The 16730-nt window shown below is 44.5% G+C and overlaps 1 protein-coding gene across 1 annotated transcript in view; it reads right to left on the bottom strand.

Annotated features, from left to right (window-relative positions):
- The window catches only part of LOC148506511 (H-2 class I histocompatibility antigen, Q7 alpha chain-like), a 35600-nt gene that overhangs the window by 1313 nt on the left and 17557 nt on the right, over positions 1 to 16730 (bottom strand). The window contains exons 3-5 of the mRNA XM_088446528.1: positions 10723 to 11001; positions 2653 to 2925; positions 35 to 140 (exon numbers count right to left, since the gene is read on the bottom strand). Of these exons, the coding sequence (XP_088302654.1) occupies positions 35 to 140; positions 2653 to 2925; positions 10723 to 11001 (658 nt within the window). The remainder of the gene's footprint in view (positions 1 to 34; positions 141 to 2652; positions 2926 to 10722; positions 11002 to 16730) is intronic.

Raw genomic sequence — 16730 nt, 5'->3', positions numbered from 1 at the left:
TCTGTTTCTTTCTTCTTCTTATTTTTTTTAATACCTTAAATATTGCTGTGACTTTTTCATGAACTCAGTGAGAACGGTGTAGAGTCGCCATATTGAGTTCTCACTTAGAATGTCTCCAAACGATTTCTTCTTTTCTTCTCCTGGAACAAAGTGCAGTATTTGATATCGTTACATACAGGCCAATACCGAACAATAATTCTGCTGCCATCATATTTATTCCTTCGTAAAAATAATTAAGAATGATACGTCCAGTGTCAGACTGGGACATAAGGGGCCCCCCGGTGAATGCACTGATAGGGGCCCATACTTAAGGGGTGATGTCATACACCAGAGTGGGCGTGGCCAGCCACCACAGTTGCTTTGCTAACCATTAGGCAAATCTTGGTGTAGTACAGAAGTGAATCAAGAAGCCATGTTTATCCTGCACCACAAGCTAACTGACCCTCTAATACACCAACAATGTACAATTCAGTGCACAGTCTGAAACACGACACCTAGAGGAGGGGGTGGGCCCTCAGGCAATGGGACCCACAGGGGATTTCCCCTGTACCCCTGTGGTCCAGTCCAGCCCTGGATATGTCATAGTCTATTGTCCAACATGCATTAAGAGTAGGACATGTTGGGCATCGTTGTCAATGTTGTGGGACTCAGATCCTGAAGGCAGGGCCACAATGATGCAATTGACAACAACCCACTTCATCAGGCTCCCCAACCTTCCCACTTTATTACAGAAGTGGATGGGACGTGGAAGTAGGGGGGTGTTATACTTCTGGCCTAAAGAGAGAGCTCCCTAAAATTCGGGAGACTAAGCAAGCATGATGTTAGGTCCCTGTCTGTGAGTAAGTAAGGGACTGGGGACAGGGTCGTATCTATAATGGGTGCAGGGTGTGCAGTACACACAGGCCCCCGGGTCCAGAGGGGGCCCGCACCGCACACCCTGCACCCATACTTTGTAATACTTACCTCTCCGAGGTCCCGCGTTGGGTCTACCAGCGCTGTTCAAATGCTGGAAAATAGCCGCGGCGGCTATTTTTCCAGCATTTTGCGCATGCGCTGTGAGGAGATAGCCGGGAAAATGGCGGCCGTGCCATTTCCCCAGCGGACTGCGCATGCGCAATAGACCCTGGGCACACTCTAATGCCCAGAGTCGGCGGTGGCCGGCCAGCAGCGTCAGTTGGCTGACGGCCACCGCATTGAGAGGAGGGTCCTGTGTTGGGGGATGCATACAGGCCTCCTCCTCTCTAAAGACGCCCCTGTCTGGGGATTGTCAGCCATGATAGCTCAGCCCATTGTACATCTAGGCATTTTATTTAGTGCTTGATGTGCTGATAGGTGACATCCAAGGGGCCTATTTATAAAGGATTAATGTAATGCCTGTACCTGGGCGATATTCCACACTGAGCCAACCTTGCTCCCCAAACATGTGACATCATGATGTCACTGGGGGGCTGCTGACACCAGGAAGGAGCTGAGTGCCCTAAGGACATCAGTGCTATGATACAGCGATGCTAACCACTAAGACACTGTGCTGCCCCTATGAGCCCCAGCGGCTGCTCGATCCTAGGTCTTTTCATTGTTACACAATGTTTATCTTGGTTTATAACAGGTAGGTTTAAATGAGTAAATGTCAAATGGAATCAAAGGTGACGTTCAGCAAATTCAACCCTTCTGCTAATTATACAGACTTGACATCATGAAAAATTATATTTTGTTCAGCATCCTTAAGAAAACTAGATACACTTATATTGTAAGATACAACGGAGCGGCGGTTACATTTGGGAGCCAGATATGTGATATTTTCTCTGGACAAACTACTGTCTCGGAATGGTTCTGTCCCATGTAAATCTAGTTTCATAATTTTGATAAGAAATATAAGTTGAATTGAAGTATATATTTAAAAAAAAAACTACATGTACTTAAAGGTGATTTACAGTGGTGTGCAAATTAAATGTGACAAAGATTCTTTTTTTTGTTTTAAAAAATACATTGAATTATCTACATATCATTAGTAATTGACATGACCACCTTTATCTGCAATTACTTGTTTTATGCAAGATGTCTTCATTTTAGCTGTATGGCGTTACTTTTTTGATTGCTCATTTTGCAGTTCTCCCAATTTTAGAAGTCTGTGCCACCCTGTAGCCGAAGCAATCAGTACCCCACTAGTTGCTAAGTCATGGCTTGTTTTATCTGGATAAATAACACTTTTTCAAAACAACTGTATTAGTTTAAGGTGTTTTATATTTTGGTGGGCATTTCCCCTCCCTTGTTGGTGATACAGATCTGTTTTGACTGTGTTTTAAGCAGCCTTGAAACACTAGATTTACTGACTCCACAGTCAATAGTGCCACGGACACTCGTTGATGTTTGCTTCTGTCTATTCCCCACATTTAAACCACAAAACACAAAAACTTACTTGGTCCCATTTAATTTGCACAAAACTGTATTACTAAAGTGTAAAACATATTCTTGTTTATCTTTATTGAAGCACAATTGGGAAGTATGCAATATGCATGCCTGTTGAGGAGCCTGGGTCACATGTGAGGCCCCCAAATCTGAGCATGTGGTTAACCACTGATCTAGCAAAACTGTCCACAAATTTAAACAAATCCCACTTATTGCTGTATTATCCCCACTCTTGGTAATATTCACCCCACGGTATATTCAGTGACTCCTCCAGGCTGCTGTGACCCACATAACAGGAGTAAGTGTCCTCATCCCTGAGTAGAACTTCCACAGAGACCCTGGTCTGATAGGTGCCGTCACGGTTGGGGAGGACCCGACTGACCTCATCCGAGGGAACCTCGTCTCTCCCATTCCTCATCCACTTCACATCCACAGCTCGGGGGTGAAACCCATAGACCTGACAGTGGAGCTTTGTGATACCGTCTGACTGGTGACCAGAGACCTTCACTCTTGGGGCAACTAAAAGAGAGAAAATAAAACTATATATATATATTTATAAATTTCACACTCTGTAGAGCATCCTAATGATGATGCTATTATTAATTGCCCACAGCCTCATTTTCTTGATGCAATCAATAACTTTATATTAAAGTATATTTTGCTAAGTCAAAATATTGAGTGAAACAGTCACACTAATCCTCTTTCTTATACATTATATAATCCTGTATGGCAGAGGTGGCCAAAGTCTCGATCCCGATCGACTGGTCGACCGCAGACACTGGACCAGTCGATCGCAGCGGGTAGCACCCTCCAATAAGAATCATTGTGATTCTTATTGGCTGGTGTTGCTGAAATTACAGTTAGGGTGCTGAAGCCACGTCTAGCTGAAGCCGTGTTTACTTTTGGTCAGGTGTCCATCCGCAGATAATAAGAATCAGGATGATTCTAATTGGCTAAATCAGCTGAACCGAACTGAAGCCATGGCCAACTGAAGCCACAGCTGCCTCTGTTGGCTGTCACTGTGACAGCAATAGCCAATCAGGCTGATTCTTATTGGCTGAGGCTGTCACATGTAACAACCTACATTGCTCTGGTGCCAGAGCTGGGTTAAAGGGGGGCATGGGGGCAGGGCCGGATCAAAGGCGCTAAACCCAAAAGGGGGCACAGTGCGGCAACCTGGACTGATCAAGACTGGCCTGTACTGAGGCTGCTGCTGGAATTGCTGGTGTCTGCCATGGCTAAGGGCAGTGTTAGTATTGTCTGTTTTGTAGTATGTCCTTGCTATATTCGTTCTCACCATCAGGGATCACCAGGCCCTTCTGAATAGTGAACTGTAGTTCTGGTTCCTGCCAGAGATGTTGCTGTTTTCACATTGCTGTAGATCAGGTGCCTGGTGATTGATTAATTAATTAATTAATTAATTAGCAAGCATGAACTACAGCTGTCGGACGGCTTTTTATACCCCTTTTACACTGGAGCTAAAACCCAGGTTATTGCAGGGTTAACCCGGGAAGCTCCTTGGTGTAAAAGGGATGAGGGTTGGATTGCCGGGTCGAGTGACCCGGCAATCCAACCCAGGTCACCTGCAGGGTTTAACACAGGAGTAACCTGTGAAACCCTGCAGTGTGAACGGCGTGCTCCGGGTCACGATGACCTGGAGCTCACCACATGCCGGCCGATTGGTCCGGCTTCAGTGGCGCGTGGAGATTACATCATCTCCAAGCATCCACTTCAATGCTGGAAAAGCCGGGTCTATGCAGACCTGGCTACGGTGGGAACGGCGCCGACTCGGAAATATCCTGGGTCGGCGCTGGATAAATTCTGGGTCTGATCCGGATAGGAACTCTGGGCCTAATTCAGACCCGCTCGCAACCGGGTCGATGTTGCCCAAGTGCGCATGCGCGAGACCCGGATAGCGACGAGGAAGCCGTCGCTCCGGGTCTCGCACCAAAGGGGGCATGCTGTCGATGGTGGTGACAGCACTCCCCCTTTGGTGGGCGTGCCAGGGGCGTGGCTTGGCAGACGGAGGCGTTCTGATAGAGCCAAAAGCACTCCGGGCTTGCGGCCAACGAGACCCTACTGCAAGGATCTCGTCGCAAGCCCGATGGTCGCGATGGTCTTGACCATCGCAACCATCTTTTTGGCCGCTCGCATAAGCTGTGGGTGGTCACCCACAGCTATGCGAGCGGCCAGGAGGCCGCACCAAGTTTAGATAGGATGGCCCTGATTCAGAGCGAGCGCTCTTGTCAGAGCGTCCGGCTCTGAATCAGGCCCTCTGTTCCAGCTCCGGGTCAGACCCGGAATTTAGGTGTAAAAGGGGTATTAGTCTGCTGGAAGCCAGCATTCTTTGCTGGTCATTAATGTTTCCTGGTCTGATGTAAAGAGGTTGCTTATCCTGCTACTGTCAAGTTATCTTCCTAGTGAAGTGGGAAGAATGGGGAACAATTTCTCGTTGATGGGTGGGTCTGCGAGGTGGGGGTGGAGCCTATTGACGCGATTCTTTGTTAATCGTGCCATTTAGCCCAGCCCCCTATTCAAATATGTGGGAATCGCAGCATTTTCCAGTGAGTGAGCAGAGCTTAATGATGCAGATCGTCTGGCTCCGCCCCCCCCCCCAAATAGCCCACCTGCTTCTCCCCCACGGTTTTGTCCCGGGGAGGAAGAGTCAGAAGTCGGCAAGTATGCGCCAGAGCCATTTTTACTGCGTATGGGATAGCAGACGTAGGCTATGACACGACCCCAAAGCGGTTGCGCCAGGCTTGCGTTTGACCTAACACTCCCCCGACATCTTCCCAAAACGCTCCCTGACTGTCAATCACTTTGCGGATAAAACCATTGCGGCACATGCTGGTTGCTACTCCAACACATGCATAGACCACCGATAATAGCTCAACTGCGTAAATATCAGCATTGCATACATCACTGAACCAGTCCCTCCACTTTCAGCGACACACCTGCAACACATCTGAGTGTCTTTTAGCCACCCCGTTACTTCCCGGTCAGTGTGTAAGAACGCCCAGGGGCGTATCTATAACAGGTTCAGGGTGTGCGGGGCACACGGGCCCCTGGGTCCAGGGGGACCCCGCACCGCACACCCTGCACCCATAGCATACTTACCTCTCCGGAGTCCCACGTCGGAGTGGGGGTCCGGCGCTCTATGAACGGCTGGAAAATGGCTGCCGTGGCCATTTTCCCGTAGTTTGCGTATGCGCAGTACAGGGAAAATGGCCACCGCGGCCATTTTCCCGGTGACTTGTGCATACTCTATAGACTCTGGGCGCACTCTAGTGCCCAGAGTCTATAACTCCGGCGCTGGCCGCGCACAGCTCAGTGCGATGCCGGACCGCCGGACAGAGAGGAGGGGGTCCGTGACGGAGACTGCACACGGGCCCCCTCCTCTCTAGAAACGCCCCTGAGAACGCCCCTTACATATCTGCTGCATCCAAATCTGTACTGCGGCTCATTACGTACAAATTCAGGATGCATGCGCCGTGCAACTCACACAATGGTGCAGGTGAAAAAACATCTTACTACTTAGCTGCGAGGTTAATCACTTACATTTCCATCTATTCCAGCATATCCTAACCCTGACATTTTCATTACCAGGATAATAGTGTCATATTGCCGTGGAGAATTGGCTACTTACGGATATTCTTAAGCGGGGTTGTGGTACTCTGACCACCTGGATACATTTTTAGCTGGTAATCATATTTAATTTGCGATAATACATATTTTGGTTCTGCAAAGACTATTTATATTTACGTGACCGTTATTTACAATATTCCGGTCATTTGCTAATTATAATGTAATGTTTTGTTTAATTTGATATCTTGGTGTGTTTTTTTATTTTGATGTCTTTATTGAATCTACAGTAATTTGTACACTAAATATTTATGTTTTAGTACATCTCACTCCTGCTGATACAGTTATTGCATATATGGTTTAAAGCAGCACAGCCTCATTGTTGTTTCTTGTTTATAATGCTTTTTAACAACTGTAAACTTACACAGGGCTTAACCTAGGTTGCAGCAACGTAACCATTTTACGAACATCGAACATTTATTAGATTGAACTTCCATTTTTTTTCCATCATATATATGATATTTTTCTTTGTACTGGTTACTTTCACTGAATTAACATTGCCGGCGTGATCGAAAAGGTGATCATCAGAAAATAGTCGCCAGTGGTCCTCATCATTTGAAAGGGGGGTACCAATTGTGAGAACCAAGAGGGTGGAGGGCCCTGCTGTCATTTTTAAAATACAGCCTGTAACGTGACAGTTAGGAGCTGATTGGTTGGTACTTTATCTCTGTCTATTTTATCTCTCTCCAAGGCTTAGTATTTAGACCCCCTAGTTTCCAGACATTACTTCCAGTGTATCAGCCGGCTTGTATATACTGATCCATATGTTTTGAAATGGCTTGTGATCTGGACGTCCTTCTGTAATATCCTTCTGGCTTTGACATTAATACTCCGTTCCCAGGTCCATCTTGCTGACTTCTTTATACTATCATGCTCTAAACTAACTCTGGAGGACGCGACCTGGGTGTTGGGTGCAGCTAAGTCTATTCCTCCTTGTGGTGGTCCATAGTAAAAACAACCAGACCACTAAATTCCACGCCCCTGTTTGTTGTTATGCCAATCCTAATTTATAGTGTGAATCCAGGACACCAGACCCAGATTCGTGACACCCTATAATATTTGCCTGCTGAGGGTATTGAGATTATAGTAGGCTAGTTGCATATACCCTGTGTCAGATAGACAATCTAGCCGGAAAGTTTAGCACATTAATGTCAGGTATGTCTAGGCAGCAGGGGCATAGGGAGGGCGGTTCCGGAAGAGTGCGAGCTCTGCTCAACTCCAGCCACTGTTTAATCGTTGACATACTGCTGGGTGCCGGCTCCAGGTGCACTACTTCCTGCTTTAGGAAGCGTCGTGCGTGTGACAACGGGCTGTGGGTGTCATGAGCGTGCCCTGGCGTAGAGTGGTGGGGTAAATAAAGTGGCTTGAGGATGGAAGGGGGCGCATTTATTAAAGATTGGTCTCTGTAGACCATATTTTTTTTTTTCATTTCAGATTTGCCTTATACACTTTTCAAAATTCAGTTGGGGGTGGGGGAGGGGGGTGGGTGGTTGTGCCATAGCATAGGCATGCTCCGTTACCATGGCGCCAATCTACATCTCTGCTGGGCAGTTTCCCGGGGTGCAGCCTGAATTGCAGTCTCTACAGTTGTCCTCTCTCCAACTGAAATCTCTAAGATGATGACTGTGATGCTCTCTCACAGGGGAGCGAGATACACAGAGACCAGCATTCAGTGGATGCTGGACCAAGGCACCGTTATTGCAGGACCACTATTCTCTGTTGCATGCAGCCACTCCTCAGTAATGGAGTTTGCAAACTGTACACTGGTTCAGGCTATAAAAGCTAGGCACAAGCGGGCTATTTCTGGGTCAAACGCATCTGTGGATGCTTTTCCCTCCAGCCACAGATGTCTGCTTAAAAAAACATTTTCCTGATACTAAAAATCTTTACAAATGCATGAGGAAGCCTATTCCGCCCACTGATCCTATGTGCACAGACATCACCATTAATATTGGGACTTACATCAGGCCGACGTTGGGTGCAGAAGATACAACAGACGCCCCATCTGCCACTGAGCACTGAAGATGGCCGACATGCCCATGACTAGAGATGCGCCCGGACGCCAGTGTTCTGGTTTTGGTTCTAATTCATCATCGTGTTTTGACAAAACCACCCTCATGTGTTTTGGTTCAGATACGGTTTTTAGTTTGGTTTTGGATTCCTTAAAAATCCAATAAAACCATCTAAGATCATGTGATCGTGGACCCGTTTACATGAAAGGCAAAACCCGAATTCGGTTTTAAAATCCAAATTCCCAACTTACGGCAGAACTCAGCTGGGACTCGTTTCAACTCCGAGCCCCAAAGTGATTCCGAACTGGAACTCGATTCAACTCGGAATTCCTAAGTCCAGGTGTGTTCGTATTTCAGGAAGACCGAACCGCACGTCTCTACCAATGACACGCCCAGGAGATGGATGAGTTCTGTGTGATCGCACGTTTGCCCAGTTACCACCTAGAAACACCCATTTCATGGACAGTGTGGCCCGCCAACAGATGGATCAGTCCGTTCACACAAGCAAACTCCGTCCGTCTGCTTATGTCTAATTTGGGGCATGGGCAGTCACCAGTTTCAGCACCGGTTGGTGCATGTGCCGTAAGCTAAACTACGCGAGAACGTCCACATTTCCACGTTCGTCTTACTCGGAATCAGCCTCTGTCCTGTCTATGGCTGGTTTCCAGTACAATTCTATTTAAAAAATTAACTTTACTGCCACCCTCTATTTGGAATTTAGAAATCGTTATTTATTCTGCACACGATACAGAGATGACACTAATGGGTGATTCAATTCCACATGAGTGATATCAGACCGGTCTGTGGCTGCAACTCAGGATATGTCTCACAGGCTGATTTCTGCTTGCAGCCTATGGAAGGTGGAGTTAAATCACCCCCCAACACTGAGATTGCTACGTAGCTGACATCCAATAGCTCCAGTAAGCTGGTTATGATAAATGACAGGTATTTGATTTCCAGATTGTTAATTGTTACACCACTGAGTACAGGACAGTATAATGTAATGAGACACATGAGGAAATGACCAGTATAACTGATAGGGATGTATGATGAGGTGTAATATAAATGTGATACAGGTATATAGATACAGTGTATATAATGTGTGATGTCACCTCTCTTCTCCAGACCATCTCTCCCATTGTTACACCACTGAGTACAGGACATTATAATGTAATGAGACACATGAGGGAATGACCAGTATAACTGATGGGGATGTATGATGAGGTGTAATATAAATGTGATACAGTTATATAGATACAGTGTATATAATGTGTGCTGTCACCTCTCTTCTCCAGATCATCTCTCCCATTGTTACACCACTGAGTATAGGACAGTATAATGTAATGAGACACATGAGGAAATGACCAGTATAACTGATAGGGATGTATGATGGGGTGTAATATAAAAATATAAATGTGATACAGGTATATAGATACAGTGTATATAATGTGTGGTGTCACCTCTCTTCTCCAGATCATCTCTTCCATTGTTACACCACTGAGTGCAGGACAGTATAATGTAATGAGACACATGAGGAAATGACCAGTATAACTGATAGGGATGTATGATGAGGTGTAATATAAATGTGATACAGGTATATAGATACAGTGTATATAATGTGTGGTGTCACCTCTCTTCTCCAGATCATTTCTTCCATTGTTACACCACTGAGTACAGGACAGTATAATGTAATGAGACACATGAGGAAATGACCAGCATAACTGATAGGGATGTATGATGAGGTGTAATATAAATGTGATACAGGTATATAGATACAGTGTATATAATGTGTGGTGTCACCTCTCTTCTCCAGATCATCTCTCCCATTGTTACACCACTGAGTACAGGACAGTATAATGTAATGAGACACATGAGGAAATGACCAGCATAACTGATAGGGATGTATGATGAGGTGTAATATAAATGTGATACAGGTATATCGATACAGTGTATATAATGTGTGGTGTCACCTCTCTTCTCCAGATCATCTCTCCCATTGTTACACCACTGAGTATAGGACAGTATAATGTAATGAGACACATGAGGAAATGACCAGTATAACTGATAGGGATGTATGATGGGGTGTAATATAAAAATATAAATGTGATACAGGTATATATATATACAGTGTATATAATGTGTGGTGTCACCTCTCTTCTCCAGATCATCTCTTCCATTGTTACACCACTGAGTGCAGGACAGTATAATGTAATGAGACACATGAGGAAATGACCAGTATAACTGATAGGGATGTATGATGAGGTGTAATATAAATGTGATACAGGTATATAGATACAGTGTATATAATGTGTGGTGTCACCTCTCTTCTCCAGATCATTTCTTCCATTGTTACACCACTGAGTACAGGACAGTATAATGTAATGAGACACATGAGGAAATGACCAGTATAACTGATAAGGATGTATGATGAGGTGTAATATAAATGTGATACAGGTATATAGATACAGTGTATATAATGTGTGGTGTCACCTCTCTTCTCCAGATCATCTCTCCCATTGTTACACCACTGAGTACAGGACAGTATAATGTAATGAGACACATGAGGAAATGACCAGTATAACTGATAGGGATGTATGATGAGGTGTAATATAAATGTGATACAGGTATATAGATACAGTGTATATATAATGTGTGCTGTCACCTCTCTTCTCCAGATCATCTCTCCCATAGGTGATGTATGTCCTCAGTGACTCTATACAGAGATTCTCCAGATAAATCTTGTTTCTCTCCCCCTCTCGTACATGGGGATGGTTCCACCTCTGTGTAGTGATCTGAGCCTCGTGCATGGTGGGGATATAGATCCCTCTCACTGTGTCCAGGTACATGAAATCTCTCCCATCATATCCGTATTGCATATACCCCGCGGTGCTGCCGTCATCTCTCAGCTCACAGCCGTACATCACCTGGACAGAATGGAAACCTGCAGAGAAAATGTGCAATTTACTTGAATAATTAGTATCATTAAACGACTTCTCCATAGCTATTTACAAATTAAAACAATCTCATAACGTTTTACTGACATTATGATATGGAAGGCACCACAAAGCTCGGCAGCACCGGGCAGTGGGGAAAACCAGGACGTGCAAATTAGAAATAATGTATGCAGACATGGACAGAAAAGAGCATAAGGAGGGCCGTGCTGTTGAGAGACCTTACAATCTAGTGGAAAAAGGACAGAGCTAAGACAACATACATGAGCATGTTCTTCCAGGGTACAAGGTACAGGTTACATGGTACTAAACTAGGTTGTCATCCACAATGATCTCACAAGGGTATCCCTCAAAGAGATGTTCCATGCAACATTGGAATACTTCACTGCCAGTACATATGCTGTAGAGCCTTTGGAGGAAGGCGTACCTGCCCACAGGTGTCATGAACATCCAGTGTGATCCACCAGAATCCACATTTGGAATCCAGAGTGGTAAGTGTCTTTGCATTTGGCATATCAGGTATTACTTTCTCCACAATTCTGAGGGGGTGATGTGGACTCATCAGAGCTTTGTTCAATTGAACAGGGTCAATGCAGATGCGTACACTACTGAGCTACTGAGCCATCCTTTTTTTACAGCAGTCACCATAGCCGACACATAGCGGGTGGCTTTTTTACCACCAGAATAATGATGTCCATTGCTGCCATGCAATTTAACTCCATTATCACTTTGCCCTTCATGGTCAGAGGCACAAGTCTAGGAGCACATACTGTGGGAAGAACAGCCTTGTCTAAACATGTGATAGGTGATTGGAGTTTCACAATATTATTACAAGGGAACAGATCAGCAAAGTCTTTTAACTCTGGAATGTCCTATTGAATGACATGCACATCAGCACTTAAAGTTATTATCCGGACTTCCGGTGGGCGGGGCATCCAGCATGGCCGCTTTTTAGCTGAGCTCCTTACACCAGGCAAAGAATCGCAGGCCATCCTGTCGAACTTTAAAACTTAAAGAATATTTGGGTCCTCTATAGCATTCCCTACTGCTTGGGGAATCAGCTGATACCCATATCGCCTAGGAGCACTCATTATTACCCCGGAGTCTGGCCATTAATTTTGGTGGCCTGCATGACCGCCTACGGACTGTTTGGCGCGAAAACGCTTACCGCTGGCTTCCCCTAGGAGATATCCTGCACCTGAGCCTCAGTCCGCAACAATCACTGACCTGACTAATGTCAGCTTGACCGGGCGGTGCTGCCTTGGATCTCTGCGGGGGCCCTACAGGTCTGACGCCGGCGGATCCTCGTGGAGCGCGGCGTTCCGGAATCTCCTGCTGTGCCCTGTCGGCTGAACGGATCCTCCGCTCACGCCCCTGTGAAATAACCCTGGCTGTGGCCATCCGTTCATCGCGCTACTTACTTGGCGCGGCTGTCGGGAGGCTGTCGTGCACCGCCGCGTGAGACTGGGCGCACTGTGCGGACTGTCGATTTGGAAGTGGAGCTCTGCCAGAAGGGTGAGGCAATCATCTTTAATCACCTGCTCCTGATTTGAGCGGCTCTGGAGGAGTCCCATGGTTCCGCTGAGTAACTTTTACAGTTTCCTTTGGGATCTTTTTGTGACCTGGTGACGTGGCTGCTTACCTGGGGTGATGTATGTTGCCTTGAATGACCTATCGTCCTGCAATTGACCCAGACGGGTAACCACTGCACAGATACTTCCCACTGACTCCAGTTGAAGCGGTTGGTGAACACTCCAACAGACACCCCTTTTGCCTGACTTACCTTATCTGTATAATAGGGTTAGCTTGGGAACTATGACCTGGTTGCTATTCGGAAGATAATTGGAGCTGGTGGCCGGATGCTTCACCTTGTCGGTTGGTACCCTACAGATCCCTGTCAATCCTATCCCCACACCGCGGTTCCTGCGGTTTCTGGTTGCTGAGGAGGCTCCGCTGACTCTGTCCTTGAGCTGCTGTTGACTGGACTTTCTATCTTTGCTATCCCCGGAGCAGGTGGGAGACGGGGAGATCAGCTTGCTGCTTTTGGGTAATACTCAGGCTGATCTTGGACTTTGCTGTGCCCGTGTTAAAAGTTTGATAAGTAACATTGCTAATTATATATACTTGCTGTTTTTCCTTTCTTTTTCTTTTTGCAAGTTTATAGTATATTGTTTTTTATATGTACTGTATCTGATCTAACATTAATTCACCGCTGCCACCTAGTGGTCAAAGTGACAAACAACAGTATCTAATTCTAGCCTCTATGATAATAGTCATTTCATATATTATTGCCACATACTGGCAGTAAAGGAAGCAAATTTTGTCAGTATCACTTTATAAGTACACGGTATATCATGGAACCTTTTTAGGGCTCCAACATATAGAGGAATGCAATCCAATTATTCTTGTTCAGAATATAAGACATGGGCATCTGACAAAGTGATGCATATTTTTGAATCTTCATAATATGTTTACAATATAGGGGTGATTCGTGCACATCTACTCTTGTATCTTGCTATATCTCTTGCTAATTTGGTGTCTTGTTGAGGAATTTGGAATCCTTCAGACCTTATTAACTGCTAAAGATCTACTTTGAGTAGAATTTTCTAGGGATCTCTTGTTAGGTTATGGACAGATACGTCCGTAAGTCTACTCCCGCTACATCCTCACAAGGGTCAACGAGTAAAATGGGCAAAGTATCTAAAACTCCAGCAAAGGTAATTCCTCCTTCACCAACACGTAGTGACACTGCTGATATGGAACCTGAGGAAGCTACAAATTTTAGTCATAATTCTCAGAGTCCCTCGTCAGTTGCTGAAACTGCTCAGGAAATTTCTAAAATACTAATGCCCCTAATAGATAAAAAATTGGATTCCCTCCAATCATCATTTGACGCTGCTCTTGCTAAAATAGATTCAAATGCCTCCAGACTCGCTACTTTAGAGCAGCGAGTTAGCGATGTGGAGGATCGCTCCCATGATATGCAGCAAACTGTAGGCACGCAATCAGATAGCATACAATCGCTTTTAGTCAAAATTGATGATATGGAAAATCGACTTCGAAGAAGTAATTTGAGGTTTATTGGGGTACCTGAGCAAATAACTGGCCAAGCTCTGGTTCAACTGGTAACCCACAAAATTCCTGCAGCCCTAAATTTGTCAGAGGATTCCATCTTGCCCCACGTGGAGAGAATCCATAGAATAGGCCCAGAAAGACCAGCGCCTAATTCACGGTCTAGACCGGTGATTGCTAAGTATCTAGACTATCGAATGAAAGAAAGGATACTTGCTGAGTATAGAAAGACACCCACACTAATGATAGATGGTTTTAAGGTGCTCATATTTCAGGATTTTTCGGCAGCAGTTACACAGAAAAGACGGGAGTTTTCAGATGTGTGCAAATTATTGTATGAGCGCAACACTAGATTTGCTTTACTATACCCTGCCAAGCTGAGAGTGGAGGATGGGGGTCCAACATTGTATTTTTCAGACCCTAAGATTGCTAAGCGTCATTTTGGCGTGGGTATAGATAGGGAGCGCTCACCACAACGTTCACCAAATAGATGATTGGATATCTGATATAGTAGCATTTTAGGGTATGACTCTAATTTCTAAAGTAACCACGTTCATTCCTAGGAGTAGATTGCTTATTTACATTGGATGTTATTTTGTTAACGAGTATCTAATATTGAATGATATCATGTCTGATTGATATAAAGGAGCATTCCTCATTTCAGTGAAGATTTTCTAGTATATTGCTTCACGTTTTGTTTGCTACTTTATAGGTGATATTGAGTAGTTCAGGTGTGAATCACAGGTTGTAAGTGATGAACACCACATTGAAATGTTGGAGAGAAAATAAAAGAAAAGGGTGTAGGGGACATTGCACAAAAAGGTATAATGTATCTATTTTTTTCTGGTTTGTTTTTCTTTCTTATTCTTTTCATTTATATTTTTTATTTTTTTGTTGGCTCTCTCTCGTTTTCTCTCTCCCTCCCTGGGGGACTCTGGAGCCGGAGGACTCGCATTCTTCAAAAAGGGTGGTCTCCGCTTGCTGGGACGGAGTGCCACGTTTTAATTTAATTTTGTTCTTAGATTATTTTGTCCCACGACAAGGTATTGGATAAGACATGTCTAACGATATGACTGCTGGTAACACTGGGTCATCGGTTGGTAAGTTGAAATTTTTATCCTGGCATATTGGGGGTTTGAACTCTACTATTAAACGCAAAAGAGTAGTAACTCATTTAAAAAAATTTAAATCTGATGTTATATTCCTGCAGGAAACGCATTGGGCAGAGGGAGATATTTCTACTTTGAGGGCCCCATGGATAGGGGAATGTATTAAGGCTAGCTGTAGCAGAAAGATCAGGGGGGTGGCCATAATATTTCAAAGGAATATGCAATATTCTATTATAAATACCATAACTGATCCTAATGGTAGATTTTTGATTATTGATGTAGAGATTCAGGGTGCCTGTTATACTCTGGTAAACTTGTATGCGCCAAATGTTTCACCTCAAGAATTTATAGGCAGGGTGATGGACATCCTAGCACAACGTACTAACTATGCATTGATAGTGGCGGGAGATTTTAACTCGGTAGAGAATCCCTCATTGGACAGACAACCGACTCCCCGTTCATCTAATATGACAATCTGGAGACAATTCCAATCTTTCAAAACAAACCATCAAATTACGGATGTTTGGAGGCTGTTGAACCCTACAGATAAATCATACACTTTTTATTCGGCTGTCCATAAATCTTGGTCGAGAATTGACTTATTTCTGGTATCAGACAGCCTGGTATCTAGAATACAGGATTCCAGATTACATTCAATTCTAATATCTGACCATGCGCCCATCACAATTTCTTTGAGTCTAACGCAGTCACCGAGGGGCTTGAAACATTGGAGGTTTCCGTCTTACTTGTACAAGTCCACTAAATTTAAAGACCACCTATTAACACAGTGGATGAATTATCAAGACGATAATATAGAGGCATGGGATACGCCAGTAATTTTTTGGGGTGCATCGAAGGCCGTAATGCGGGGACAGATCATGGCTTTTGTCTCTTCCCAAAGAAAGGCAGAGGCTGCTGTTTATAAATCAATGTCAGAGGCCTTAACTTTAGCGTTACAAAATTATATAGCAGACCCTACTGAAGTTTCTCGGGAGACGTATGTTCAGTCGAAACAACTCTTAGAATCGCATCTTTTATCCCAAGCTAAAAAGGATGTATTGTTTACTAAGCATAAATTTTACAGATGGGGGAATAAAGCTGGAAAGTTGCTTGCCAACATGTCTAAGCCCTGGCGTAAAAGAACGTATATCACAGCCATTAAAGATCCACATACTAATGCTTTACTCACTACGAATAAAGAGATTATGAGTAAGTTTGAGGAGTATTATAAGGACTTGTATAGAGATCTTCCTTTTGATCAATCTCGATATGATGCTTTGATCCCTGATGACTTGTTGCCTTTATTAACTATAGAACAACAGGAGGCACTCTCTGGAAAAATAACACTAGATGAAGTGCTGTCGGTTATATCACAGTTACAACTTGGGAAATCACCAGGCCCAGACGGTTTCTCAAACGAGTATTATAAAATATTGCGGCATCAGATGGCTCCGATTTTAGTGGATTTGTTTAATGATATAATAGACAACAACTCTCCATTTCCATATTTTACGAATACTACCACAATATTGATCCCT

This window comes from Taudactylus pleione, unplaced genomic scaffold (assembly GCF_031769625.1).
Source record: "Taudactylus pleione unplaced genomic scaffold, aTauple2 ptg000400l, whole genome shotgun sequence".
NCBI classification, from domain to species: Eukaryota; Metazoa; Chordata; class Amphibia; order Anura; family Myobatrachidae; genus Taudactylus; species Taudactylus pleione.
The sequence above is the reverse complement of the archived record's forward strand: the minus strand, read 5'-3'. Positions and strand labels throughout refer to the sequence as shown.